Raw genomic sequence first — 25,237 nt, forward strand, 5'->3', positions numbered from 1 at the left:
CTGTGCCGGCATGAAACATCTTGAGGAAATACTCGACGCTTTTTGACTCGACACTACTCACCGACCATTGACCCCTTACTGCATTCTACCTTTCAAGGCCAACGACGCGTCAAAGACACGCTTGTACCCTCCAAAGTCGTTCTCCTCGTCGCCGCCAACATCTGGCTCGCCCAGTTTCCGGGCCCACTCGGTGAGGCCGATGGGATAACTAAAAGGACACTCAGTCAGCTTGAGCTTCAAAAGGCGCGTTGCGTGAAATTGTCTCACCAGCTCTCGACCAACACAGCGACATGGTCGTCCGGGATCTTCTCAGGTTTGATTTCCTTGTTCATCGAATGCTCGATGACGGGCGCCGACATGCCATGGGTGCTCATGCCATTGTGCAGCATGCACATGCCGATCAGCTCCTCGGGCATGGGCGACGTGTCAAAGCCGCCGGAGATGACGGCCGCGAATTCAGACATGGTGTTGCGGTGGAAGTACGGCACGTGCAGCGTGTCCTCCATGACGAGCCAGCGCGGACCAATGTAGATGAAGTCGACGGCCGGGTGGTCGGGCTTGTCCGACGGGCACGTCAGCACCGTGAAGATGGAGGGGTCCTGATGGTCGTACAACGTCGAGCCCATGGTCATGAACTTGCCCAGGTCGTACTTGAATGGGTAGTACGTCCCGTGCCAGGCCACTGCATTGAACGCGCTGCCCTTGAGCGACGCGCGGCTGACTTTGCCGGCCATCTTGACGAGCAGCGTCGTCACCGCGTCCGTGTCTGTGAATGCTGCGCATGGAATCTCAAAGTCTCGCAGATTCGCCAGCCCCAGTGATCCGATAATGCCCAGTTCCGGCACGTCGAAGTGTCCCGAGAATGTCTCAATCACGTAGCCCCTGGTCTGCCCGCTGGGGAGTGTCACACGGAAGCGGATTCCCCGCGGTACAACGCAGATCTCGCGGGGCCGCACACGCAACATGCCAAGCTCTGTCTGAATGTCAAGGGCTCCAATTTGGGGCACTGTTGCGAGGTGTCAGCTGAAAAGGTGGGAAGTTCGACAAATACTTTGTTCTCACCAATCAGCCAGTCGCCATCGGCGCTGTAGAATGCAGTCTGCTCGTCCATGTCGACCCCGCAGCTGAATGAATAGTACGCCACACCGTTTTTGATAGTTGCATCTCCCGCTCCGCCAATCAGCCTCAGTCCGTCAATGAAGTTGCAGTCCGTCTCAATCTTGAACGGCTTCCATGAAAGCTGGTCGGGAAGGAAGCTCAGGTCGGTGTGGAAGTTTTGATTCAGGGGATGATCGGGCACCTGCGTCCAGCTTGACTGTGCGGCCGATGGGAGGACTCGCCACATGAACGTTTGCTTGTTGACGGCACGCTTGGCTGTGAAGGACGACCCACTGATTCGCTCTGGATAGAGGCCGAGATGGTGCTTCTGGGGGAGATTCTGCGCTTTAGGGAGAGCCCCTGCAATGGCTTCGGATCTGATTGATTCAGTTGCAGTCTTGGGGGAATAGGTCTTGGTAGTTGGGGGACTTACTCATGGTACGAATTCAGGCCTGTGGCGTACCGGTTACGGTCCTCGATTGCGAACTTCGACGAAGGCATTGTGGAAAATAGCTTTTTCGTTTACCGATGAAGGGTCGAGATGAGAAAGGCTACCAAGACTGCAAAAACGACACGGGCGGGCGTTTCTTTTTTATCCAAATAGCAATCGATGATAGACCTGCATATCCAAGGCGAGAAAAATTGCATCACAAAGGCTGTGGAGCCCGTGGACTTGACGTGCGGGGCAGACGTGAGAAAGTGTCGCGGGGAACACGCACTACGTGGGTCTTTCGAAGACAACTGGCACAACGGACGATCAGCCTCACGTAATGCCCGCAGGGTAAGCTGATCTTGGAGATGATTGAAACCTGCCTAAGACACGTGTTTAGCTGTTCAATGAGCCTTAGCGAACTCCAGAGGTTCCGTTGAAGCATTCAATCGGCGGCGATTGGCACGGGAAAGTCGATCACCCGCATGGTTGGGTGGAGATTCGTTCTGCCAATGTACCTGGTGGTGTGATGCTATTCTGATTCGATGCTGCGATGCATGAGCTGGAGACTGTGTCCGGACATACATAAGCGCGCGGGATGGAGACTCTGAATCCCGGGTACCTTTCGCCTTGCCATAAAGAGTCGTTGTGCACTATCAATTGGGCAACAGTTGTAGGATCGGGAGACGAGCTCAAAGAGGCTTCACTAGCCGTCGTGATGATCTGCGTTGCATAGAAAGCTGCATAAATCCGCCGTGAAACCGGAATTCGCAACTTGGGGTCCGATGAGAACCACAAAGTGGACGTCAAAAGAAATGAGACTCCCTGAATCTGGCTGTTGCAATGAACAACTGCTTCCTAGGCGCAGCTACAGCAGTGTATAAATGCTCCCTAGACGCACTCACATTGCCAGGTCTCGGTTCTTTCGATACCTACTGTGGCCGTAACACGGTTCTCAGTCACCCCATTGGGGCCCTGCGGTGGAACCCTATGCATAATGAATGTCCAAGTCAGGCCTTCTCTCTTGACATACCCCATTTCATGCATCTGTGAATATCAGACACGAACATGTGAAGAGGATTTGTGAAACTCACTATTCTTTTGCATCGGAAGACTTCCAATTGATCGAGCTCTCGCCACTTTCGCTAGTCTCTGCTGGACTTCCGGGCTCCTTCAATGTGGAAGCGTTCATGCTCCCGACGCCCAAGACGAGCCGCACAATCCAGCTGCAAAGGAAGGGGCGTCGATTGAATTTGCTCGAATAGAAGAGCAGAAGACCTGAAGGAGTGGTGGGAAGCCTGCTGAGCGGGTCAAACGCAGCGTTTGAAAGGCAGATGAGCCTTTTGACAGGTTCAGCGTCCACCTGCGTTCGATTCGGCCCACCACAGCGCTCTCTTCTTCACCAGGTAATTGTACCGATCCCCCAGGACTTCCCGCAAGGGAACCACGTCGTTCAAAGACTTCATCTGATCGTCGAATTTCTGGTGTCGCCTTTTCAGCCTATCCGCCTCATGGTGTTCGGAATCTGGGAGCTTTTCAATGCAAAGAGTAGCAGGATTGCTCCTCGTATGATCGTCCCGCATGTACAAGGCCTGCCGACCTGCCAGCTTTTCCCTGAGATGCCTGCGGGCAGAATGGATCAACTTGAGTTTTGTTCCGGTCTTGTTGGGATCGACAAGAAACCTGTCAGTGGCTTTGCAGAAGCATCCTCCACAAGGGCAACCTAGCGGTGGGCGACTCCAGTTCGGTTCTTTGTATTCTCTCCCGACTCCCTGCATGAGATAGCATTCGATGACATTACTGAACAGCGGTCGAATCCTTTCGACCCCGAGCGACTCCCAACGGCCACCCACATGGCGAAGGAAGTTCATCATTGGTTGCGGATAGAAATCGACGTTTGTCCGTTTCGCTTCTGATTGAAACTTGTTGAATAGCTCGTCGACAAGCTTTTCGTCATGAAGCTTCTCGTGCAGGAAGTCGAACATGCAGTTGATCAAAGTCGGGCTGACAGCAGGCGTTACCTCCCAAGGGTCTGGAGTTGGCGATTTCGACGGGAAAATCATCGATCTTTTTCTGCCCGCTAAGGGCTCGGGTTTTCTGGGTTTTTGTTTCGCAGCGCGCAGGTCGAGATGCTGAATACACAGGGCAGCAATGTGTCTGTAAATCTGACTGGCCGTCTCTGCTGGAAATCGATGCGGGATCAACTCGACTTGTTCTACAATGCCTCCGAGGAAGCTCATAGCAAACTCGGTATTTGAAATGTTGCGCTCAACGACATCTGTCACACTTGAAGCGAATCAGCCTTGTCATTCTGCCAGTTCCATGGATCGGTACCGTCACTCACCTGGGCAAGGCACCTTTAGTGTCATCTGAAAGGTAGAGAATTTCAGCCAGAACCCTTCCATCTTCAGAGTCGACATCTGAAGACCGACTGATGGCTTCGCTGAGTCTTCCTGAAGCCCAAGAACAGAATCCCGACTCTTGGCATTTTCTCTTTCTCTCTTCAAAGCCAGCCTCGTGTGGTCGAAGAATCCCACGGCATAACTTGAAGACTTGATGAATGGACGGATGCAGAGACACGAAATGAGACAGTCTATCAAGAGTCAGTGCTTGGAGACGCAAAGTCTGGGCTACAGCTTACGAATGCTCCAGGAACGCAAACCCCCTTTCAAAGAGCCAGCCAGACAATGCTCCCAAAGCGAAGCTGGGCAGGACACCATGGGATAAGCCTTCGGATACGATTTCGAAAATCTTTGGGTTGTCGCATTTAACAGCCGCTCGCAGCATGGTGTTGATGTCGGTTTCGCCCCTAAAGTCTTCCCAATCTATCAAGTACTTTTGCGGCCTCTGCTGAAGCATGTAAATACGGCTGAAGTTTTCCAGTGCTTCTCTGACAATGGGTCTGTCAGGCTGTTTTTGCAGCTCGTTAAGTAAGAATCCGACGGTTTCCTCGAGGTTGAATAGGTAGGTGTGGTCCTGGTCGTATTTCCAAGATTGGTCATGAGCCAACGTCGACGTTAGGAATTTTGGAACTTGCTCCCACGGCATGAATACGATGGCCTTTGATGATTAGTGGAGTGCCAGGAATGGTCTCAGAAGTATACTCACGGTGTGTCGGTACCAGTGGGTTGCATCGCAGCCTTCGTTGCCCGTATATGGAGTGAATTCAGCATCGTCAGGATCACCCGCGCTGAGACTACCACGTTTCAACAAAGTATCGGGTTCCTCATCAGGGCCAAGCCAAACGTTGCCCGCAACTTCTTTGCCCGCAAGGTCGACTACTCGGGTCAACCTAATTTCTGTTTCGCAGATGTCGATGATTCTATGGTACCTCCTTTTTCGTGCCCCGTTGCGATTTCTGACAGGCTCATCATCGGCACCTCCATAACGCATTTCGGCGATGTTCGCAAGGAAGACGCAAAATCCAGGGGCTTCGCAATGGTCCTGGAGAGCTCGAGCTTGCGCAAGGTCTTTGCCTTTCAATTTATCGAGTCCCAAACTCGACTGGGTGTACTTGTGCTCTAGGACGTAGACAAACCACTGCTTCCTCCAGAAGTCTTCCCTGTTGCAAGCCTGTCGCCAACTTCCCAGGGTCCTTTTGAGCAGCGGATATTCATGACGAAGACTGGACATTGACGCGGAGGCCGGTCGAATCAAATTATAGGTCAGGACCCATCGATGACCGGCTGTTATTTCCGTGATTTCATGCTGGACGTCGGAGTACCTGTGCGTTATTTAGTAGAGAACTAGAATTGATGCTGGAGGATACTGACCAGAAGAGACAAGACTTGTAGCATTCCGACGTTCTGAAGATTCTTTTCTGGTCACCAAGCTGAGCTATGACATCACCACCTCTATGAGGCGCTGGTAAGCAAATGACAAGGGTGCCAAACATGTCGCGCTCCTTCTCAGAACTGTTGTCTGTTAGCGAGCTGTGTGGTTGAAGTATATGGCCACTATCCTACTCTTGATGGGGTTTAAAATGGGCGCCTTTTCCATAAAGCAGCATCTTGTACAAATGAGCTTCGATTCGAAGCTCTGGATCAATTCCTAGCACCATCTGGACCGTTTTCAAAGTTTTGTCCATAAAGGTTGGCCAGAAGGGGTTGGTGATTAGAAAATCTGCTGCGTCCATTTCCCACGAGCTTCGGACGGCTGGATCAACAATTGTTTGGGAGCCTTTGCCGAAAGGCGATGGTCGGCATGCGTTCGTCAATTTCTGTACATCCTCGGGCACAAGCGGAGTGTTGATGATTCCAACATTTTTGACTTCGATTTTCGGATCCACGAAGTCGGGGTCAACATCCAAAGAGGTAAACGACGCAAAGGTGCCGGCGCAATCAATTCCGTCGAGCTCAGCGGCAAGCTCTCCACGGAGAGTCGGGTAGTCTGATGGGTCTTCTGAGACGAGGCGAAGGGATCCATCTGAGCGCGGTGAAGAAAGAGCAGCAAGGTCCTCGTCCATGATGCCGCCGAGTTCAGCGATTGGTGTTGCAGTTGGAAAACGGGCGTTGAGGATGGACCAATGGAAATTATTCGGCTTCGACGCGTCCGCGGAAACGCGTGAAGCAGTCGACACCCGTGATTTGGCGCTAGTCCACTCTGAGTTAGAGCCCGGCCGCAGCGAGACGTCAACAGCGAACGTCGCGTCTCAACCTCTCCTCACCCTCTCCGCTATCTAGTTCGCATCGGTGGGTGTATAAAGATGTGTGACACCCTGGGTCTGGCTGCAGCAGCGCATGGATGCTTTCTAAGCGTGACTGTAGCAGTGAATGGATGCTCCCTAAGCGCATTCATGTTGCCGGGAAGTCTCATTTCTTTCCATTCGACACCCACTGTGGTGACTGGATTGGGCTCCTCCATCTTCAAAAGGCTCCCCGCAATATCCTTAAATTCTGGTTTGCTTGACGTTCCTATACACATCCATTTTCTGTTTGTTTGGTGTTACAATCTCCGCCTCCATCCCTCACCTCGTCCATATGTCCTCTTGTTTCCTCTCTAGCCGTGATTTTCAAAAACTTGCCCCCTTTCCCACCACTTCAACTGGTGATTGTAGCTCTCACATTCATCTCGAGCTGCAACCCAGCCAATGGCAGGATCAATGTGATCCAAGCTCGACCTTCGGCTCATTCGCAGGCATCTCGTAAATTTCGCGACCGCGAAGCTCCGAGATAGCAGGAGAAAACATGGGCTCCTCCGGAGAGACAATGAAGGGAGATATGATGGGCGATTCTGGCCTTGGGCAGCTCTTCTCTTCCGGAATTCGCGTTGGCGCAGTGTCCGATTCTATGCTGGCCCTCGGTTTGGCCGCCGAGGACTTGCGTTTTCTGTCAACGGCGACTCCAATCGCGGCTCCTGCGACAAGCAGGATGGGAATTCCGAGGCCGAGCCCCATGCCGAGCCTGAAGCTCAACTGCTTCGATTCCGTGGTGGATGTGTCTGTTCCATTGGCAATTCCCGTTGCCGTTGGTGCGCTACTAGAAAGAGTATGGAGGGCCGCAGTCGTTGGCTCCGAAGCCCCATCGTCGATACTGCTTGTGGCCGTGCTGAGCGTCGTTCCAGTCGGGAAGCTTGCGATACTGTCAAGAGACGTGCTGGGTGCAGTAGCTGGTGACGTCAGAGAAGACTCGGGAGACGTGCTTGTGGTCGTCGGAGAAGTCGAGGTCGAACCATCGGTGATGTTAAAGAAGTGGGATGCGAACATTGGCTCTGAAGCATTGTGTGTGTTGATCCAGAAGCAAAAAATTGGCGAGCGTCCCAGGGTGTCGTCATCCACGTCCACTATCCACTGCTTTTTGCCGTCTCCTGCGGCAGCATCATAAGCTAGGTATGTCAGTCCTCGACAAAGAAAATGCCTTGGTGCGTGGGGGACGCACAAGCTATCCGAGAGATCGTTTTGACAATGAGAGTGTCAGGATTTAGCTGCCACAACTCGAGGTCGTATGTGTCATAGGTTGTCGACCATGTTATCAGCATGGAATCTCCAGTAAAGACGAGTGGGTTGGTGGAATAGTTGTAAGTGAAGGCTTCGGGTCCGGGCTGGCTGAAGTAATTCTCATCATCGGCGAACGCGTTGCGCGCCAGTGCGACGAGAATCAAGCAGAGGTAGGCGAGCCACATGGCTGCGGCAAGTCGTCGGTCGTAGACACACAGGCGAATGGTGATGGTGGTCGCAGACTTAGGCCGAAGGATGGAGAAAACAATGAGGCGAAAACCCAGGCGATTGAGCAAACGCCCAGCGGTGGCGGTCAAGTTTGCTCCGGCGGAAAAGGTGCCTTCCTTCCCACGGCACAACCTCTTGCGCGGGCGCCGACTCGAATTTCGAATTCCCAGCGCAGCTCCACAACCGGCTATCCGCCCCACTCTCTTCGCGACAGGTCACCCGTCACCGCATCATGGAACCTCTCGATCCTGGCGAAACGAAGTTGTAACTTCAAAGTATTAACATCTGCCTCCGTAGTAGCTTCGCGCCCTGGACGGGAGAGGTGGGTCAATCCCGTCACCCCTGGTTCTCGCCAAGCCACATGAACTTCCTGAAATGGTTAGCTCTCAGGAGCAAAGTCCACTCCTCGACGAAATCACAGCCAAAAGGTACCGCAGAGATGAAACAACCACTGATCTGTTTCCAATGCCTCGAAAGGAAGACGGTTCACGAGGGACTGCCATGCTGTCAGCATCCACAAGCCTAAACAGTGAAATTGTAGAGAAACTGCAAATCAATTTTCTATAGTCTACTTGTGCCGTGTCGAGCTGTGGGGCCGCCACTATCCAACGGTCCAATGGCCCTTCTAGTCTGGTGATATCTAAACCTGAACGTGCTGACCGTCGCCTACGGGACGGGACTCCGGAGTGGGCTTCTGCTGCACGGGGACAACCCTCTCACCACGGTGCTTCTTGACGATGCGCTCAATCGAGTCCATGCCCAGCTTGAGAGTCTCCATGCGAGGGCCATATGACAAACGGACGAAGTGGTGGCAAGGCGAGTCAAAGAGGTCACGACGCTTGGCCGGGTTGAGGTCGAAGAAGATGCCAGGCACGACGATGACCTTCTCCTTCAGACACTCGTTGAAGAAGTTGAGACCATCGTTGATGGTCTCGGGGAGAGCAGAGAGGTCCAGCCAGAGGTAGAAGGTGGAGTTGGGGACGTCTTCATCCGGGATGCGGAAGCCCATGGTGCGAAGGCGACCAATGACATAGTCACGCTTCATCCTGAAATGAGTCTGCAGAGCGCGCATCTCGTTTTGCACCTTGTTGGGCTCGAGCATGGCAATGGCCGCCTCCTGGAAGGGAACGTTGGTACCACCGTCGAGGTAAGAGCCACAAGAGCCAATAGCCTTGATGAACTCCTTGGGACCAACGATCCAGGCCACACGCCAGCCGGGAAGACGGAAGCGCTTGGTCAAACCGTCGATGATCAGGACGTCGTCCTCGTCAACGTCGACGACGTTGTCGGCCGCAGAGATGACAGTGCCATCGCAGTTGGTCGTGTAGTTGTAACCACCTGCGCGATTAATTAGACTCGTTCAGGAGAAGGGGCTTGCCCTACGCAGGACTACTCGGTCCAAGTGTGCCGTTTCGGGAATGCTCGGAGGGCGGTGAACTTACAATAGAACTCGTCCATGATCAGCGTCGCACGGTTACGGCAGATGTCCTGGATCTGCGCGAGCTCCGGGTTGGTAATGACCTGGCCAGTCGGGTTGCGAGGATTTGAGGTGAGAATGACCGAAGTTCCACGCGCGATTTCCTCTGCAATCTTCTCTGGGTGGATGTGGTAGCCGTCGTCATGGCTGAGAGGGATAGGAATAGAGGAAAAGTTCTTGAAGAGAGACAACATCTCGTTGTATGCCGTGTAGTCGGGAATGAAGAAGGAAAGGTAGCTGTTGCCCAGGACTGCAGCAATGCGGATGAGGCCTGCGCGTCCACCAGGAACAATGCAGACGTTTTCCCAGGTGTACTTGCTGCCCCTGTCCTTCCGGTGGTGTTCGTTGTAGAGGTTGGCGACGGCTTCGCGCAAAGGCCTGATACCGGCCGTGGGACCATATTCACGCCCAGTCAAGGAGATGTCGACGGTCTGGGGGCGCTCAAAGCAGCCTTCAATCTCGTCGTCGACTTCGGGAGCACCCTGACCCAGGTTGGCCCACGACGTGGGGTCTTCGAGGTAGCCATGCTCGTAAGCTCGCTCCGAGGTCCAGACGACACCGGTGGAGGCGCGGGTGGCATCGAGTCCGGCGTGGGTCTTGTGGCCGGCGTGGGAGGCACGGAATTGACGATGGGCAATCGAGTTCGCCTCTGTGAGTCAATTAGAATTTCAAGACTTGGAGGGTGGGGTGGTGAAGGCTACCAGACTCGGTCTTGCTGGTGGAGAAGCGACGGTCACGGCCAAAAGCCGTGGAGCTCAGTCTGCGGTGTGCGGGAGCCATTTTTGCAAGGTTGAAGAGGGAGGAAGGGGTGGAGAAGTTCAACAGGCCGCAGAGGCGCAGTTTTTAAAGCAAACGGGTTGAGGCACACGGACAGGTTAAACAGGGCACCGGCACGCGGCATCAGCCACCGGCACACAGGGCGGCGAAAGCTTGATAGAGCTTTGTGGAGCTTGGCCGGAGCAGTCTTCAGCTTTGGCTGCAGGCTCCTGAAGATCGCTGGCCAGCGCGAATGATTGTTTCATGGTGAACAGAGGCTGAGCCGTTGTTGCAGGGCCGTGGGCTTCGACGGGGGCAATTCGGCGGGCCATCGACTCGGGCCTGACGTTTAGGGCCTAGGTTGAGCAAAACAAGAGAAAATCCGGAGTCATCTCTGGGGTCGATACGGGCCTTTACAGGTCGAGCGGCGAGGAGCGTGGGGTGGGGAGCGGAAAAGATGACGAGTCGGAAGCAGGCAGCGGGTGCTTTTATCGCTCAGCTCCACCGGCGTAACGTCAGAGAAATGCCGTTTCAAACGAGCAAGCCGAAGGTGCGGATTCCGTCGGATGGACACAGGGCATGACGCGACGGCGAGGCGAGGCGAGGCGGATAATTATGCGAAGGAGAAGCACAGAAGGGGAAAAAAAAAAAAAAAAAAAAAGAAAAAAAAGTCAAAACACCAGGCCATCGACTGTCAGGCTTCCCTGGAGCTGGAGAAGCCTTGGCACCCATCCCACGTGTGTGGTAAGGGCAAGGTAGAGCGGGAGATCACCGCACTCGTCTATCTGCTGGTCATTCGATATCTCCAGCCTCAGTCCACTCCTCCCGTCTGGTGTTATATAAAGGGCATGCATGCACTGCAGCTGCAGCCTCGGGCTGATGATATGGCCCCAGTCGCGCCTCTCGCCTCTCTGTCGCTGTCTTGACACACGATTATGTGCCGCCCAAAAACCAAAAGACAGCAAGGCTGATGGTGTCGTCTCCCCCGCACGCAGCCTGACACCACCTCTCCAGACCATGCCGTGTCACCCTCTGCCAGTTTTGGACGTGTTGTTCAAGGGAGCTGAGTCCAGGGGCCACCACAGCCAGCGAATCGGGAGCCCCGCGGCACCTCTTCCGCGCAGCCCTTGCTCGCTCGTGTACCACAGCTTGGAGACGAGTGGCCACATGATGCGCGAGCCTGCGCCGAGTCCTGGGTACGAGTTTTGAAAAAGTGTCCGCACCGGTCGGTAGTGACAGCCGGAGGGGCTGCGCGACGTTGTTGTCATCGCCTGTCAGCAGAGTTGACAAGCTGCACAGGATGAGCTAGCGGATTAGTCGTGATGTTATCGTCGAGGTCGTCAGCGTCGTGGCGCGGCCGCGGTCGTGGTTGTGGAGGTGGTGGTGGGCGTGTCGGTGGTGCGCGTCGAGGCCGACAGGGATGCTTCAGGGCGCCGTCGTCGGTGGCTCCACCACGGCTTGCCGCTCTCCAGGTGTCCTTTCCTTTTATTGTCCCCGTCATTGCGACCTCGTACCTTGCCTGCCCATCTCCTTGCGCCCACACCTTCTCTCAACAACAACAACGCCCAAATACTTCACCCCACCACTCTCTCACTCCTTCAACGCCCCCGACTTCCTCGCTGCCGCGCACCGCTCGCTCGCTCGCTCGCTCCAGTCCAATTCAATCTTCGCTACTACTCACGCCTCCGTCTCCTGAACACCGCGCACCATCATGAAGGGTGGGTCGCATCCAAGCCTTGCGCTCTTGTTCAATCCACGGCCTGTGCTAACTTTTGTTTCTACCTCTAGCCCTCATTCTCGTCGGTGGCTTTGGCACTCGCCTGCGCCCTCTCGTACGTCTCCTGGACCGGGCCCCGCTGCCGCAATGCGCCAATTGACCCTTTTCTGCGCAGACTCTCACGTTGCCGAAACCGCTGGTCGAGTTCGCCAACAAGCCCATGATCCTGCACCAGGTCGAGGCCCTGGCTGCTGCTGGCGTCACTGACATCGTCCTCGCCGTCAACTACCGCCCGGAGATTATGACGGCCGCGTTGAAAAAGGTCAGCCCTACAACCCCGCGCCCCACCTGTTCGCACATCCAAGTCCTGACTTCCACTAGTATGAGGAACAGTACAACGTTCGCATAGAATTCTCCGTCGAGAACGAGCCCCTCGGTACGGCCGGTCCCTTGAAGCTTGCCGAAAAGATTCTCGGCAAGGACGACTCGCCCTTCTTCGTCCTCAACTCGGACGTTATTTGCGAATACCCTTTCAAGCAGCTCGCCGAATTCCACAAGGGCCACGGAGAGGAGGGCACCATTGTCGTCACAAAGGTCGAGGAGCCATCCAAGTACGGTGTCGTCGTCCACAAGCCTGGCCACCCCTCGCGCATCGACCGCTTCGTCGAGAAGCCCGTCGAGTTTGTGGGCAACCGCATCAACGCCGGTCTTTACATCCTCAATCCCTCGGTGCTGAACCGCATTGAGCTTCGCCCAACTTCGATTGAACAAGAAATCTTCCCGGCAATTTGCAAGGACGGCCAACTGCACTCATACGACCTTGACGGCTTCTGGATGGACGTTGGTCAACCCAAGGACTTTTTGTCCGGCACCTGCCTCTACCTCTCTTCGCTCGCCAAGAAGGCTTCCAAGGAGCTCACCCCCTCTTCGGAGCCCTTCGTCTACGGCGGCAATGTGCTCATCGACCCCTCGGCTAAGATTGGCAAGAACTGTCGCATAGGCCCCAACGTGACCATTGGTCCCAATGTCGTCGTCGGTGATGGTGTGCGACTGCAGCGCTGTGTGCTTCTGGCAAGCAGCAAGGTCAAGGACCACGCGTGGATCAAGTCGACCATTGTTGGCTGGAACAGCTCGGTGGGCAAGTGGGCGCGGTTGGAGAACGTGACCGTCTTGGGCGACGACGTGTCGATTGGTGACGAAATTTACGTCAACGGCGGTTCCATTCTGCCGCACAAGTCGATCAAGCAGAATGTGGACGGTAAGATCTCACCTGCTTCAATTCAACAGGACACACTGACTAATCTGATTCACAGTCCCCGCTATCATCATGTAAAAAGTCGTTCCCTCCATGTCTTACCATTGGCGCCGGCAACGAAACCGCCCGACTTGATTCCCCGTTTCCGCGGTCTCACCCCGGTCGTCACTTTTTCTAGTACCTTTAATACCTTCGCATCATCTCCACTTTTGGGTTTTTCGCAGGGAGGTATTCACATTGTCCTTCTTGCTGCGGCTCGGCCTCTTTTTTCTCTCTCCCACTTTTTGAGCATCATGGCCGCTGTCCGCATTTTCCCCCCACTCTTTTCTTCCTCTCTTAGATTTGAACGTGGTTTGATGACTGAGCCGAATCTGACACACACTCATGACATGGGTCCTTTTTTGCCGTCGTGTCCCCAACTTTTTGTTTTGCGTCACTTTTTTCTCTTTCCTTTTCCTGCGTCGAACAAAAAAGCATGAATACTTTGGTTGAGCGTGTTGGCTTGTTGGCCGACTACTGAGTGTAGTTTTAGGTGGTGGGACGGATGAGTCGTTGACAATCCATTGTTTACAGAATTGTTGATTGTGAGCTGGGTTCAGTTGAGACTGGACCCGGCCACATGGCTTCATACAAGCAACGTAGATGTGGCGAGATGAGGCGATTGGAATGGATGCTTCCTTCTCGCTGCCTTGGTCTTCCCGAGGCAAACATATGCATCAATGCACAAACCAAGCAAACACATCCAATTGTCTTGGATCTCTTGTCTAAACTGAATTGCTTGTCCGTGTACATACACGTTCCTATAGTGCATTGTAAAGTCTTCCACCATAATTGCGTGGTCGTACAAGGATACTGCTTGGTAGCTACGTGGAATGCAAAACGCGTACACAAACCACCTGGAATCCTGGAATGAACAAGCACAGGGCGTTGCAGGTACCGAGTGGAAAGTCACAATCTCTGGTTGTTCTTTTGATCCATCTATCTCGTCTGCCTGTCACTTCAGTCTTTTTTGGGTAGTGCCGTCTGATTACTTCAGGGAGAAACAAAGGGAAAACGCGAAGACGAGAAAGGGGGTAATCCAAGTCCGAAAACAAAAGCAACTCCGCCGTCCATTCAATGCTCCACGTTTTTGGCCGTCTGGCGGGTGGATGAAAGCTCAATGTGCTTTTGCCATTCTGGCCCTTGCCCGTGGTCGTTCTATGAGCCTCGTAGTAGTCCAAGATGCAAGATGCGCTTTTCTTTCCACCTCCAGGTGCCTAGCAGAACCACATCGCCTGCGTAGTGTTTGTAGTCGTCGAGCAGCGCCGCAGCGTCTGCCAATCCGTTATCCACTCACTCAGTCTTCGAAGCGAATGCCGTTGAAGGCGTTGGTGTCGATCTGGCCGCCGCGGTAACTACCGCGCTTGCCCTTGTTCTTCTCTTTGGTGAAGCCCTTGCCCTTGGTGACGATGAGGCGCTCGTGCGCCGAGTTTGCGTAGTCGTACGGCACGTACTTGTTGCTGGAGAACTTGGGGTCGACGAACTGGTCCTTGGGGATGCGGCTGAAGGGCTCGTTTTGCGCCTTGCGTGCGCGCTTGGCGCTGCTGGGGCCGTCTTCGGAGTCGTTGGGGGACGACGAGGAGGGCTCTGGGGACGACGAGGCTTTGCGCTTCTTGGAGGCGGTCGCGGGCTTGGGGGAGGCTGAGAGCGTCGCGCTGGAGCCGGAGCTCGCGTCGGAGGAGTCCTCTTTGATGGCCTTCTTCTTGGACGCGGTCTTCTTCTTGCTCTTCTTGTCCTCGGAGGAAGACGAGGAGGATGAGCTAGAGCTTGAATCAGAGCTGTCGCTGTCGCTGTCCGACGAGTCGTCCTTTTCAGATGCCTTCTTGTCCGAGTCCGAGTCTGAGTCCGAATCGCTGTCACTGCTGTCGCTGTCGGATCCGCCCTTTTCGCTGGCGGACGAGTTTGAGGAGGAGCTGTCAGAGCTGTTGGAGGACGAGGATTTGGCGCTGGCTTTGCTGCTAGCCGAGGAGCTGCTAGAAGAGCTGCTAGAGCTGCTAGAGCTGCTAGAGCTGGCTGCCGAGGCTTCGGATTCGGCGTCGGAGTCTGAAGAGTCGCTGTCGCTAGAGTCGGAGTCGCTGTCACTGGAATCGGAGTCGCTGGAGTCGCTGTCGCTCTTGGGCTTTTCCTCCTTCTTTGCCTTTTTCTTGGGCGGCTCCTTCTCGTCCTCGCTGTCCGAGTCGCTATCGCTGTCGCTCTCACTTTCGCTTTCGCTCGTGTCTTTGTCACTCTCGCTGTCGCTGCTCTCACTGGTGGCTTCCTTGTCGGATTTCTTCTCCTCCCACTTCTCGACGAGCTCAGTGAGGGCAGGCTTGTCCTTGGCCGTGTCCTTCCAGCCCTCTACGTCGGCATTGGCGTCCTTCTCGAGCTGCCGGGCCGCCTTGTCGAAACCGTGGGTCCGCAGAAATTTGTCGACGAGGTCGAGGACGGCGGCCGGGGCCTTGGGGGTGGCCTCGGGCTTGGGGGCCTTGGTCTTTGCCATGGTGATGATGACGAGAGTAGAGAGAGGTGGAGGAGAGTCGTGGGGTGGGGAGAGATGGATAGAACAATGACTGCGTGCGTGCGTGTGTTGAGGAGTGTCCAAAATTTCGACCAGGGATCGGCGTGCCAAGATTCACGCGCCGAGAGAGAGGCCGACCGGGAGCAACCCGGAGCTGAGCTGAGCCGGGCCATGGACGGAGGGACGGGGACGGACAGCCAGCCAGACCTGACGGGAGCCAGGGCACCAGGGCACCAGGGCACCCACCTGCTCTCCTCAGACTTCGGCGGAGCTGTCTCTCCACGACTGAGACACGCCGCATCCAGAGCCGCCGCCTGCTTTGACAGAACCTGTCACACTCGCCCGTCCCACAACCTCCCGACCTCCTCATCCTCCTCCATACCTCTCCCAACGTCCGCTGCTGGCCCCGTCCGCCCCCGTTCCCCGCGCCCACCGCAATTGCCAGCGAAGCCACCGCTCCCGTTTCACCTCACCCTCGATCTCCAACGTCGCCGTCTGCGGATGATGACCGTTGCGCCCTGCGTTCCTTTCACGCCGCGCTCACAGGACCGTGTCTCGATTCACCCTTGAGCTCTCCCTGATATCCGTGACCAACTTCGGCCATGAACGGCTCCTACGACCGCCAGCAGAGCCAGGATGGAAGGGCGCCGCGCTCCGCCTCAGCTGCACCCACCAGCGGCAGTGGACGAGCCGAAAAGTACGAGGATGAAAAGCGGAGGATAATTGAAAGCTGCTTCTCCAAAATGGACACCAACGGAGCCTGTATGCGGCACGAGGCCGACCCTTGCCCGCTGGACCTGCATGCGCTGACTGCTACAGTATCCGAGTCGTACATTACCCATCTGCGCGTCACTGAAGATGCTGCATACCCGCAATCGCCGCCTCCGCCGACCTCCAACCCGAACAACAAGAAGCCCCGTGTCATCATCGTCGCTGTGCGTAGCTCCGGGCGGGTCAGAATGCACAAGGCTCGCGAAAACTCCAACGGCACATTTTCGATTGGCAAGACATGGAACATGGAGGACCTGACGGCCATCGAGTCGTTTGCCAATGCGATGCCAAAGGATTCAGAGGAAGCTCAGAGGAAGGATTGGGCTGGTCCGACGGGTTTCATCGTCACCCTGGCAAAGCCGTACTACTGGCAGGCAAACTCGCCAAAAGAAAAGGACTTTTTCATTAACAGTCTCGTCAAAATCTACGGCAAGTACACGTCTGGTAAAGTGCCGCGAATGCTTGGATTTACCCAGAGAGAGTTGGACTTGATGGCTCGCCCGCCTGCGAAACCAGCAGCGCCATCCAGCCAGAGCGTACCTCCTGCTCCTATTCCAAAAGCCCCGTCCAGTCCGAGCTCGCGGCCACCTCCTTCAAGGTCTGCGGAATCCCCTGGGCGAGTGGTTGCTGCTCCACCGAGAGATCGATCCAGAGATTCTCCGCGCCGGCGACCCGTGGCAGCAGGTCGGGAGAGCTCAGAGGCCCGCCGGAGAGACCCCTCGCAGGACTCTGCCGAGCCAGGACTGCCACCGCCTTTGCAACCGCGAAGCCGCCCTGGCACGTCAGACGATAGAGCGTCTTCACAATCAAGACCACCCCCCTCACGAAGTGGAGAGACTGCGCCAGGCGTTCCGCCTAGTTGGGAAGCTCGCCAGTTGAGATCACAGGCATCAGGAGAGAGAGTTGCAACGAGGGGCGCGAGTGGGGACCAGATGCGTCCTAGACCAAGCCAGGAACAGTTCAGACCGTCTCCTGGTCCTCCGCCGTCGCTGTCGTCTTCTGCTCGCCTCACCCCGCAGTCCTCCCAATCCGAATTTTCCCAAATGCAGTCATCGCCCGATCCGCCACCAACGCGGCCACAAATCTCTATCCCGGTGCAAAGTCCAGCAAGACGTGGCTTCCCCAAGGCTCCTCTTGATCCTTACTCAAAATCGACAACACCCATTGACCCTCCGCCCAAATCTCCCGCCAAGAAGTCCTTCGACAGCAGCCTTGGCGCCTACGGCAGTCCAGCCGAGTCTGCCGTACCAAGTCCTTCTAAGCTTGGCCTGAATGGTAACCGACGAGATCAGACTCCACAAGGATTGCGGCCGGGTACCTCTCAGAGCAATCTTTCCAGAAAGGATGAAGCGGCGGACGAGCCTCTGAAGGCACCACCGCCAGAGCGCAAGAGACCTCCAATATTACCAGCTGTATCGACCGGTAGTACCGCGGATGCTCCTCCAAAGTCACCTCGTTTTGGCGATATCCCGCCTCCTCTCAAGTCACCTCGAGCCCCACCTTCACCCATCGTCAAGCCCAGCCCAGTCCTGGCGCCACAGGCTATGCCGGGATCCTTTATGCCTTCGGACACGGAAAAGAGCACGCCGGAACTCATGGCCAAAAAATCCATTCCAGAGATGCCGCCAGCCAAGATAGAGCCGGAAGAGCCCAAGGCTGAGGAAACGACTCCTCAACAAGAACTAAGTCCGGAGGCAGCTCCATCGGCCGAGCCAAGCCTAGAGTCTCCACAGCGCAAGAGCGATGATTCCGAGGAGGCGAAACCGGCGGGTGGCAACATGCTAATGAAAAAGAAGCTTGCATCGGCTGGCTCAGACGGCAAGCCGAAGATGGCAGACGTTTTGCGGCGTGCTGCCAATGCTTATGGAGCGTTCAAACCACGTGCGGGTGGTGCTGCGGAAAAGTTCAAGGCTGCGCTCGCCGACGCACCATCCGAACAGAAACCAGACGGCATAACTGGAGTTTTCAATGCGCCATCGCTTAACAGAACTGGGACGGATGACAGCATCAGGGCTGAAACACCAAAGTCGGGTGAGCCAGAGGCCAAGGATGACGTCAAGAGTCCCGATCAGGACATCTCGTCACCGTCGCCTGCGCAGATTCCGGAGCTGCAAATCTCTGCTCCCAATGCAGCTGCCAAAGCATACCAAGAGTCGGACTCTCGGCGTGCGTCAAGTCCTGATACTAAGCGTGGGAAATCGCCAGAAGACCTCCGTCGCGCGAGGCGCCGGTCCAATCAACAAGCCAAATATCTTACATCCCTTGGAGTGGACGTGGGCGTTCTCGACACCCGAGGCCTCGAAGTCGAGTCAATTCTTTCAGACTTTGGATGGGGTAGCACTGGTCTTCAGCCAAAGAAGCTCGAGGCTTTTGAAGCCGAGCTCAAGCGCGAAGTCGCTCGCGTCGAGGCAGGCGCCTGGCTCAGCAACCAAGACACTGACTATGACAAAGTCGAAGTGGTAGCCACCATGATGGATAGGGTCATTGCAGAATGTGATGAGCTTGAGGGTCTACTGACGCTCTACAATGTGGAGCTGAGCAGCTTGAACGACGACATTGCGTTTATCGAGGCACAGAGTCAGGGTCTCCAAGTTCAGACTGCCAACCAAAAGATTCTTCAAGCAGAGCTCGAGAAACTCGTCTCGACAATCTCCATCGACAAGCGTCAGCTGGAACCTCTGCGCGGCGCTGGAATCGGCAAGGCAGAAGGTCTTGAGGCCATTGAACGTGCGCTGTTGCTGTTGTACAAGGCCATGGTGACGATTGACCCTGCGATTCGCCGTGGTGTGGAGATTGGCGAGAAGATGGGCGGTATGGGAGACAGCGAGCTGTCAAACATGAGAGCATTGCAAGAAAAGAAGCAGAGCTACATCCAGGAGAGCGCCTTCTTCCTCCAGCGCTTGCGACAGCACATGGACATGACTTTTGGCGCCGCTTTGTTGAACACGAAAGACGCCATCCAACGCCAAAGCGCTGGCCATTCGACAAAGCTTGACCCCGCTACGCACGATTTTGCCCGCAACGCACTTTGGCAATACAGCCCTCTGATGTTATTCGCCAAGGAAATTGACGGTCAAACCTGGGATGGGCTCCTGCGCTCATACCAAGAGCGGTCAAAGCCCATCTACAAGGACGAGTTTAGAGGGAACATGGCAGCCTGGACCAGGATGGCTCGCAAGATTACTGGCGACGAACAAGATCTCTTGTTCACCTCTCAAGAAAAGGACGCGGAGACTTTGAAGAGCACAACGCGCAAGCTTACCGTCAAGCGCAGTGGTACTCTTGCCCGAGGACTTCGATCAAGCTCCGGCGAGAAGACCAAAAACATGTCGGGCACATTGTTTCCGTTTGAGGCCTTCAGCGGAGCGCTGGATGAAATGTGTCCACTTGTTTTTACAGAGCAAAACTTTGTCGTTGAGTTTTTCCACGCAACTTCCTCCGAGAATGTCGACTTTGCCGACGCTGTCAATGCCGCGCCTCCGTATCAGCGCAAGGGCTCCAATTTGCTGGCGAGGCGCATGTTTGAACCAGATCGCGCAATGGCCAAGCGGGTGATTGAAAGCATGGAATCCATCTTTGGGTGGTGGCAGGGTGAGCTCCAAAGTTCAGCCGATGGAGTTGTCGGCAGTGATCCTCTGTAAGTACGGTCTTGTGTCTGTTGGATATGCGCTCTAACAAATTTCGTAGGCAAGGCGTTGGTATTCTGGCATCGTTGGACCGCAAGCTTATCGAACTTGAGGAAACGAACCAGGATTTCCTAACAAAGGTCATGCAGGGTCTTCAGGGACGCATATCTACGCAATTCCAAAGATTCGTTGAAACCCAAATTGCGGCCATTGAAGACACCAAGGTCAAGATCAAGAAGAGAAAGGGCGTCATTGCCTTTATCAAGACCTTCCCGCACTTTAGTGCCGCCATTGAGAACATGTTGCCGGCTGCAGATGACCCGGAGCGTCTTGAAGTCAGAGGCTTGATCGACGAGGCGTACCAAAAGATCAACAAGGCCATGTTCGAGTCTTTGAAGGTCATTGCCAAGGAAAGTCCGACCGCCATGGCTGCACAGGTGCCCGGTGTGTCTGGCGTTGGTGCAGACCCCGAGGACAAGGAGGCTCTGAACTACCACATTCTGCACATTGAAAACATGAATCACTACATTGAAGAGGTCGACGAGCGCGGCGATATTGTCCTCGGCGAATGGAAGGAGAGGGCGCAGGGCGAGATGAATGAGCACATGTCGCTTTACGTGGACGCTGTCATCCGCCGCCCTCTGGGCAAGCTTCTGGTGGGTATACGAAAAACTCGAGATGGAACGAACACGTCTAACATGAGGCTTAGGATTTCCTTACTCCAATTCCCGGTCTCCTGCGGGCAATGCCTTCAGGGACGCCGCAAAGCGCTCTTGCAGGCCGCCCCTCGCACAGCCGCTCCGTTTGGAAAAAGATGGTCGCATCGTACGATTCAAAGGAAATCCGCAAGGGCATCGAAGCGCTCCGCAAGCGCGTCGAGAAGCACTTTGGCGACGCGGACGACCTGGGCATCAGCCGCGGGCTCGTCACCAAGGTGCTAGGCGAGTGTGAAAAGAAGTACCAGGACGTGTGGCAGAATGTCATCGAGGTCAACAACACCATCTACGGTGGTGATGTCGATGTTGGTACCTGGGGAGACGAGATTGGCGGTTCTTTCAGGGGATCCAAGTAATTTAATCATGGACCGACGCGTGGTTTTACTGTGAGTAAGAAAAAGTCGGATGGTTGGGATGAATGGAGCATGGCGAAGCGAGGCTTTTCTAGTGAACAGCTGATCTTTCTGGGCTTTCACGTCGCGCGCCCGAAACGTTTTGCTAAACTATCATTGAGCTAGGTGCTGGATCGGTGTGAGGGCTATTTTTTTTGTTTTTGCTACCTGGTTGAATGGGCCCCATATTCTGTCTCTTTCTCTCGTCTCTTCCTACGGAGCAGCAGCAGCGGCGGAAGGGGAAGAAGCTTTACGGTTTTGGTGTGGGTTGGGTACAGTGATATTGGTGGCTGCGGTGATGGTGATGGAGCGGCGCAGCGTGTTTTGCTTTTGGCCTTTGTTTTCTGACGCCGCTTCTCAGCGAGTCCCAGCTCGCTGATGATAGTTTTGTTTATATGCTTCGTTTCTGCATCATGTGGGCTGTGGTAATAGAACTGGTTCAAATCTTTCATCATTGTCTGGCGACACGCTTCGAGTTTCTTGAACTCGTGGGGATTGCTCCTGCCCAAAACTGACATGGACTGTGATAGATTTAAGGTACCCATATGTTCTTCAAGAATCTGGATGAATATGGATAGATCAACTCGATGCACTCACTCATCTAGAAGCCGAATCTCAGTATTCTCAGTCCACGCCCCGGACCTGTCTGGTCTCGGCCCAGCTACCCGACCGCGCTATCGATCGTATCTGGCAGCCGACAAGTAATCCATGGCGACGATTAACCCCACATCGATGCCAGGACATACCTGCATACTGCAGCCATCAGAGATAAAGAAGCAAAGAAAAATAGATGGAATACAACAAGTGCCCTCATGGTGACCACGGCTTCCACTGCGCACCGATTCGTGACCACCAACGTAAACGCTGCAAACGCAAAACCAACCAACTACACCACCAATGGGCTCCATAGCGACCCCTGCGCTTCCAGACGGCCTCGCAGCCCGCCAAGCCGCCCGCGACAATGCCATCCTCAGCACGTCCGGCGTTGCGCCCGGCTACTTGCAAGCCAACCTCATCGTGTTGCCATCACGTTACGCATCCGACTTCCGCCTTTTGTGCAAACGTAACCCGGTCCCTTGTCCACTTCTCGCCGAGTCCGTGGACGTGGGCAGCTTCGACAATTTGAAGAGTTGGATAGACGGAGTGGCAGGTGACAGCGTGGCGAGAGGAATCGACATCAGGAAAGATGCGCCGCGGTTCATGGTGTACAAGTAGGTGGCCTCGCTGCTTTGAAGGAGAGCGACGGACGTGGCTGATCACTTTGCGACAAACGACAGAGACGGCCAGCTGGTGAAGAGCAAATGCGAAGACGTCGTTGGAGAGTGGACCGAGGACCACGTCGCGTTTCTGATCGGCTGCTCGTACAGCTTTGAGACTGCGCTCGCCGAGGCCGGACTGCCGCCGCGTCACATGGTCCTGGGCCGCGTGGTTCCCATGTATCGAACAAACATTCGACTTTGTCCGGCGGGTGCGTTTACCGGTGGGACGTACGTGGTGTCGATGCGGCCGTACAAGAAGGCGGATATCGAGAAGGTGAGAGATGTGACGAGACCGTATGTTACGACCCATGGGGAGCCAGTCGCTTGGGGATGGGATGCTGTCAAGGCGCTGGGGATCGACAATGTGAACAAGGTGAATTGGGGCGAGCCACCCGTCACAGAGAACGGTGAGCCGCTTACGCATGGGGATGAGGACAACGTGCCCGTCTTCTTTGGCTGTGGAGTGACTCCGCAAGAGGCTGTCATGAGGGCCAACTTGTCAGGCACCATCATGGGTCATGCCCCAGGCCACATGATTGTGCTAGATGTCATGGACGAAGATGTGATCCAAAAGTCGTGATTGAGGAAGGGTATATAAGTCATGAAAAGCTCCAGTCGTTCAATCCTTGACGCCGTGTGTCTAATAAGACAATCTCCATCATGCAAAGTGAAAAAGAACCGCCGGGTCGTGCCAAAAGTTCGCGCAGAGTGTAGCAGCCACGCACTCAAATCTGGGCTGAGGGACGTTAGCAACTGGTGTCGAAATCCAGGACGAGATTCGCCTCTTACCGCATCGCCGCTTGTCTTCAGGCGTACTCGCTGAAAAGTGCGAGTCGCGGCTGGGTACGTGACATTCCTTGCCACGTATGGCACTGCAGAATGGGGCTGCACCTGGCGCGCTGATGGCTCAAAGGTGATACTCAAAGTCGAGGGCTCTGTCGCCCGTCTTGACCTTGCGATTGTCTTCCATCTCACCACGAGCAATCTTCTGCTTCTCTTCGTTGCATTTCCTGATGTACAGCCACTTGGCAAGGATGAGAACCTGGCTGACGCAAATAGCACCGAGAGAGAACCTGTCGTTCTATTAGTGTTGTCAAAAGAAGAGTACCGTGCGAGTCTTACCCATTGCCGAGCCGATAAGGAGCAGTACGATAGATCTGGCCAGCGACCACTCCTGCGGTGTTTCCAATAGTCTGCTGGAACCCAATGGCTGTTGCACGCCTGTAGTGTGGAGCCACCTGATTTTGTTAATCACACGTTCTCTAGATGCTGCTGTGGGCGACATACATTTACGTTGAGCCAGGTCAGGTTCAATCCGGGCCCGTTGTACACAGCAATAGCCGTGAGAAAGCAGCCGAAAAATTTGACACCGTCCGATACATCGGTAAGTAAGAGCACATAGCCGACGATGCCGAACATGTTCGCAAATGCCACAAACTGCGAACGCATTAGCAATTGCTTGGGTCTGCAATCAGGAGCGTTCGTACCGGTCCACGGATTCTCAGCCTATCCGAGATGAAGGCCAGAGCTAGGAAAGCAAGACCACCAACAACATAGACCGGGATGCACAGATATTGCGACTGAAGAGTGTTGTATCCCATGCCTTTAATGATTGAAGGCAAAAAGGTGCTGAAGCCGTAAAGGAGAATGTCCTGGCAGAACTGAATGCATCCACTGTGATTCAGATTAGCTCTGAACACCCGAGAAGGCTTTTCAAGCAGCGATTTTGGAGCTTCTCATACCTGACGTAGACTTTGGGATCCACCAAGGCAATTTTGACTTCTTCCCATGAGAACTCCTCACTGCCCATGTATGCCTGTCGCTGGACTGCCCTGATTTGCATCATTTCCTTCTCTTCCGGGCTGAGAAAGTACGCGTTGGATGGATCATTTGGTAGCCCAAACCATATGAGAGCGGCGATGACGATGCTGAACAGGCCCTCAATGATGTAGACCCACTTCCAGCCAGCAAGACCGGAAACGCCATCCATGTGCAAAATGCCATACGCGAGCAAACTTCCAAAGGCGCCAGCGATTGCAGTGCAGACAAACAGATAGGCCACACGCTTTGCCTGTTCCTCTCTTCGGTATACCATGGTCAGGTAAAGGTTCAGACCTGGAAAGAGGCCGCCCTCGCAAGCGCCGAGGACAAGTCTTGTCGCATAAAGACCCCCAATGTTGGTGATGAAGCCGGAAAAAATGGTGACGAGCGACCAAACAACGCAGAGACTGGTCATGAGGATGCGAGGAGTGAGCTTCTTGAGTAGAACAGCCCAGGGAGTCTCGAAGGCCACATAAGTAGCGTAGAATATCGAGACGGCGGTAGAAAACTGTTCAGAAGTGGCACCGATATCCTCCGGCATGCCGGCGGTCTTGACATTTCCTATGTTTGAGCGATCCAGAAAGCAGCTCTGCGCGCTGGTCAGTCTTGTTGTGTTGTGCCATGAGAATTTGACTTACCAGGTACACTAGCATTATGATTGGAGTAAATGCCAGGTCAAGCTTTGCCAAAAGCTTAGTCTCCTTGACGGGATCCAGGTGCAAAACCGCCTCTCCGGATTCCGTATCACTCCCACCATCTTGATGTGGGCGTTTGGCGTCCATATTGACAGAGTCGGCCATGGCGTGGTTTCAGAGGTCGAGAGAGTGGTCTCGATTCTGTCGCGGGTACTTGAAAAGCACTAAAGACATGGTGTTTTGCAGGTGATTTTATCTGCATCGTCCCATACGATACCAGGTTAGGTCGCTGGCCTATCGCGGGGCTTGGCCTGGGATTGGTTCAGATTGCTGATCGGATTGCAAACCCGTGCAGAAGCGAGAGATAAGCCATCGTCTGTCTTTCTTTCGCATCATCCCACCGACTCATCAGATACATGGCGAGGACGGACATGACGCCGATGAAAGCCTGGTGCGAGGGATGGCAAATGCAGTGGCTGACAGGTCTGACGTCGAGAGGTGTCGTGAGGAGGGGAAGATGGCGGCCGGCCGGCGATGAGGCGCGTCCGTGCCACTTGATCGGATGCAAGCGAACGGCAACGCTGA

At 54.9% G+C, this 25,237-nt stretch overlaps 9 protein-coding genes across 9 annotated transcripts; 3 read left to right on the top strand and 6 right to left on the bottom strand.

Annotated features, from left to right (window-relative positions):
• Positions 1–61: 61 nt before the first annotated feature.
• J3D65DRAFT_609928 (Homogentisate 1,2-dioxygenase) lies at positions 62–1,839 on the bottom strand. The gene is made up of 4 exons (XM_066798740.1): positions 1,532–1,839; positions 1,063–1,475; positions 268–1,006; positions 62–208 (listed from the first exon to the last, which is right to left on the bottom strand). The coding sequence occupies exons 1-4, from the start codon at positions 1,597–1,599 to the stop codon at positions 76–78; spliced, it is 1,353 nt and encodes a 450-aa protein (XP_066659779.1). The 5' UTR covers positions 1,600–1,839; the 3' UTR covers positions 62–75.
• Positions 1,840–2,571: 732 nt separating this feature from the next.
• J3D65DRAFT_581836 (uncharacterized protein) lies at positions 2,572–6,069 on the bottom strand. Its single transcript, XM_066797717.1, has 6 exons — positions 5,494–6,069; positions 5,302–5,442; positions 4,637–5,252; positions 4,170–4,588; positions 3,873–4,121; positions 2,572–3,814 (listed from the first exon to the last, which is right to left on the bottom strand). The coding sequence occupies exons 1-6, from the start codon at positions 5,991–5,993 to the stop codon at positions 2,881–2,883; spliced, it is 2,859 nt and encodes a 952-aa protein (XP_066659780.1). The 5' UTR covers positions 5,994–6,069; the 3' UTR covers positions 2,572–2,880.
• A 331-nt stretch (positions 6,070–6,400) lies between these two features.
• Positions 6,401–7,684, bottom strand: J3D65DRAFT_673287 (uncharacterized protein). Its single transcript, XM_066803525.1, has 2 exons — positions 7,405–7,684; positions 6,401–7,351 (listed from the first exon to the last, which is right to left on the bottom strand). Exons 1-2 carry the CDS (start codon positions 7,646–7,648, stop codon positions 6,627–6,629), a joined length of 969 nt encoding a protein of 322 aa, XP_066659781.1. The 5' UTR covers positions 7,649–7,684; the 3' UTR covers positions 6,401–6,626.
• A 610-nt stretch (positions 7,685–8,294) lies between these two features.
• Positions 8,295–10,219, bottom strand: J3D65DRAFT_24580 (putative aminotransferase, classes I and II). The gene is made up of 3 exons (XM_066794775.1): positions 9,870–10,219; positions 9,134–9,817; positions 8,295–9,029 (listed from the first exon to the last, which is right to left on the bottom strand). The coding sequence occupies exons 1-3, from the start codon at positions 9,946–9,948 to the stop codon at positions 8,332–8,334; spliced, it is 1,461 nt and encodes a 486-aa protein (XP_066659782.1). The 5' UTR covers positions 9,949–10,219; the 3' UTR covers positions 8,295–8,331.
• Positions 10,220–11,450: 1,231 nt separating this feature from the next.
• On the top strand, positions 11,451–13,641 carry J3D65DRAFT_609948 (nucleotide-diphospho-sugar transferase). Its single transcript, XM_066798741.1, has 4 exons — positions 11,451–11,642; positions 11,713–11,756; positions 11,817–11,963; positions 12,023–13,641. Exons 1-4 carry the CDS (start codon positions 11,636–11,638, stop codon positions 13,373–13,375), a joined length of 1,551 nt encoding a protein of 516 aa, XP_066659783.1. The 5' UTR covers positions 11,451–11,635; the 3' UTR covers positions 13,376–13,641.
• A 238-nt stretch (positions 13,642–13,879) lies between these two features.
• J3D65DRAFT_24542 (SRP40, C-terminal domain-containing protein) lies at positions 13,880–15,600 on the bottom strand. The gene has a single exon (XM_066794774.1). It carries the CDS (start codon positions 15,412–15,414, stop codon positions 14,233–14,235), a length of 1,182 nt encoding a protein of 393 aa, XP_066659784.1. The 5' UTR covers positions 15,415–15,600; the 3' UTR covers positions 13,880–14,232.
• A 318-nt stretch (positions 15,601–15,918) lies between these two features.
• J3D65DRAFT_24768 (exocyst complex component Sec3-domain-containing protein) lies at positions 15,919–21,001 on the top strand. The gene is made up of 4 exons (XM_066794782.1): positions 15,919–16,194; positions 16,252–19,840; positions 19,891–20,485; positions 20,539–21,001. The coding sequence occupies exons 1-4, from the start codon at positions 16,035–16,037 to the stop codon at positions 20,899–20,901; spliced, it is 4,707 nt and encodes a 1,568-aa protein (XP_066659785.1). The 5' UTR covers positions 15,919–16,034; the 3' UTR covers positions 20,902–21,001.
• A 698-nt stretch (positions 21,002–21,699) lies between these two features.
• Positions 21,700–22,811, top strand: J3D65DRAFT_609957 (uncharacterized protein). The gene is made up of 2 exons (XM_066798742.1): positions 21,700–22,148; positions 22,215–22,811. Exons 1-2 carry the CDS (start codon positions 21,835–21,837, stop codon positions 22,774–22,776), a joined length of 876 nt encoding a protein of 291 aa, XP_066659786.1. The 5' UTR covers positions 21,700–21,834; the 3' UTR covers positions 22,777–22,811.
• A 292-nt stretch (positions 22,812–23,103) lies between these two features.
• Positions 23,104–24,799, bottom strand: J3D65DRAFT_546822 (major facilitator superfamily domain-containing protein; the record flags this gene model as incomplete). Its single annotated transcript, XM_066796835.1, has 6 exons — positions 23,104–23,269; positions 23,319–23,434; positions 23,484–23,633; positions 23,684–23,870; positions 23,939–24,606; positions 24,656–24,799. 6 exons carry the CDS (start codon positions 24,797–24,799, stop codon positions 23,104–23,106), a joined length of 1,431 nt encoding a protein of 476 aa, XP_066659787.1.
• Positions 24,800–25,237: the final 438 nt, after the last annotated feature.

Source organism: Phyllosticta citribraziliensis, assembly GCF_038025025.1.
Source record: "Phyllosticta citribraziliensis strain CPC 17464 chromosome Unknown J3D65scaffold_1, whole genome shotgun sequence".
Taxonomy (NCBI): Eukaryota; Fungi; Ascomycota; class Dothideomycetes; order Botryosphaeriales; family Phyllostictaceae; genus Phyllosticta; species Phyllosticta citribraziliensis.

Coding starts and splice junctions, on each gene's coding strand:
- J3D65DRAFT_581836 (XM_066797717.1), bottom strand. CDS start 5,993: ATGGACGAGGACCTTGCTGCTCTTTCTTCACCGCGCTCAGATGGATCC. Junction 5,253..5,301: donor TACAAGTCTTGTCTCTTCTG/GTCAGTATCCTC, acceptor AATAACGCACAG/GTACTCCGACGTCCAGCATG. Junction 4,589..4,636: donor CCCACTGGTACCGACACACC/GTGAGTATACTT, acceptor TAATCATCAAAG/GCCATCGTATTCATGCCGTG.
- J3D65DRAFT_673287 (XM_066803525.1), bottom strand. CDS start 7,648: ATGTGGCTCGCCTACCTCTGCTTGATTCTCGTCGCACTGGCGCGCAAC. Junction 7,352..7,404: donor AACGATCTCTCGGATAGCTT/GTGCGTCCCCCA, acceptor TGACATACCTAG/CTTATGATGCTGCCGCAGGA.
- J3D65DRAFT_609957 (XM_066798742.1), top strand. CDS start 21,835: ATGGGCTCCATAGCGACCCCTGCGCTTCCAGACGGCCTCGCAGCCCGC. Junction 22,149..22,214: donor CCGCGGTTCATGGTGTACAA/GTAGGTGGCCTC, acceptor GACAAACGACAG/AGACGGCCAGCTGGTGAAGA.
- J3D65DRAFT_24768 (XM_066794782.1), top strand. CDS start 16,035: ATGAACGGCTCCTACGACCGCCAGCAGAGCCAGGATGGAAGGGCGCCG. Junction 16,195..16,251: donor AATGGACACCAACGGAGCCT/GTATGCGGCACG, acceptor TGACTGCTACAG/TATCCGAGTCGTACATTACC. Junction 20,486..20,538: donor GCCCTCTGGGCAAGCTTCTG/GTGGGTATACGA, acceptor CATGAGGCTTAG/GATTTCCTTACTCCAATTCC.
- J3D65DRAFT_609948 (XM_066798741.1), top strand. Junction 11,757..11,816: donor GCACTCGCCTGCGCCCTCTC/GTACGTCTCCTG, acceptor TTTTCTGCGCAG/ACTCTCACGTTGCCGAAACC. Junction 11,964..12,022: donor TGACGGCCGCGTTGAAAAAG/GTCAGCCCTACA, acceptor GACTTCCACTAG/TATGAGGAACAGTACAACGT.
- J3D65DRAFT_609928 (XM_066798740.1), bottom strand. CDS start 1,599: ATGCCTTCGTCGAAGTTCGCAATCGAGGACCGTAACCGGTACGCCACA. Junction 1,476..1,531: donor GGCCTGAATTCGTACCATGA/GTAAGTCCCCCA, acceptor TGAATCAATCAG/ATCCGAAGCCATTGCAGGGG. Junction 1,007..1,062: donor CGATGGCGACTGGCTGATTG/GTGAGAACAAAG, acceptor ACCTCGCAACAG/TGCCCCAAATTGGAGCCCTT.
- J3D65DRAFT_24542 (XM_066794774.1), bottom strand. CDS start 15,414: ATGGCAAAGACCAAGGCCCCCAAGCCCGAGGCCACCCCCAAGGCCCCG.
- J3D65DRAFT_24580 (XM_066794775.1), bottom strand. CDS start 9,948: ATGGCTCCCGCACACCGCAGACTGAGCTCCACGGCTTTTGGCCGTGAC. Junction 9,818..9,869: donor CACCAGCAAGACCGAGTCTG/GTAGCCTTCACC, acceptor ATTGACTCACAG/AGGCGAACTCGATTGCCCAT. Junction 9,030..9,133: donor GATCATGGACGAGTTCTATT/GTAAGTTCACCG, acceptor TTAATCGCGCAG/GTGGTTACAACTACACGACC.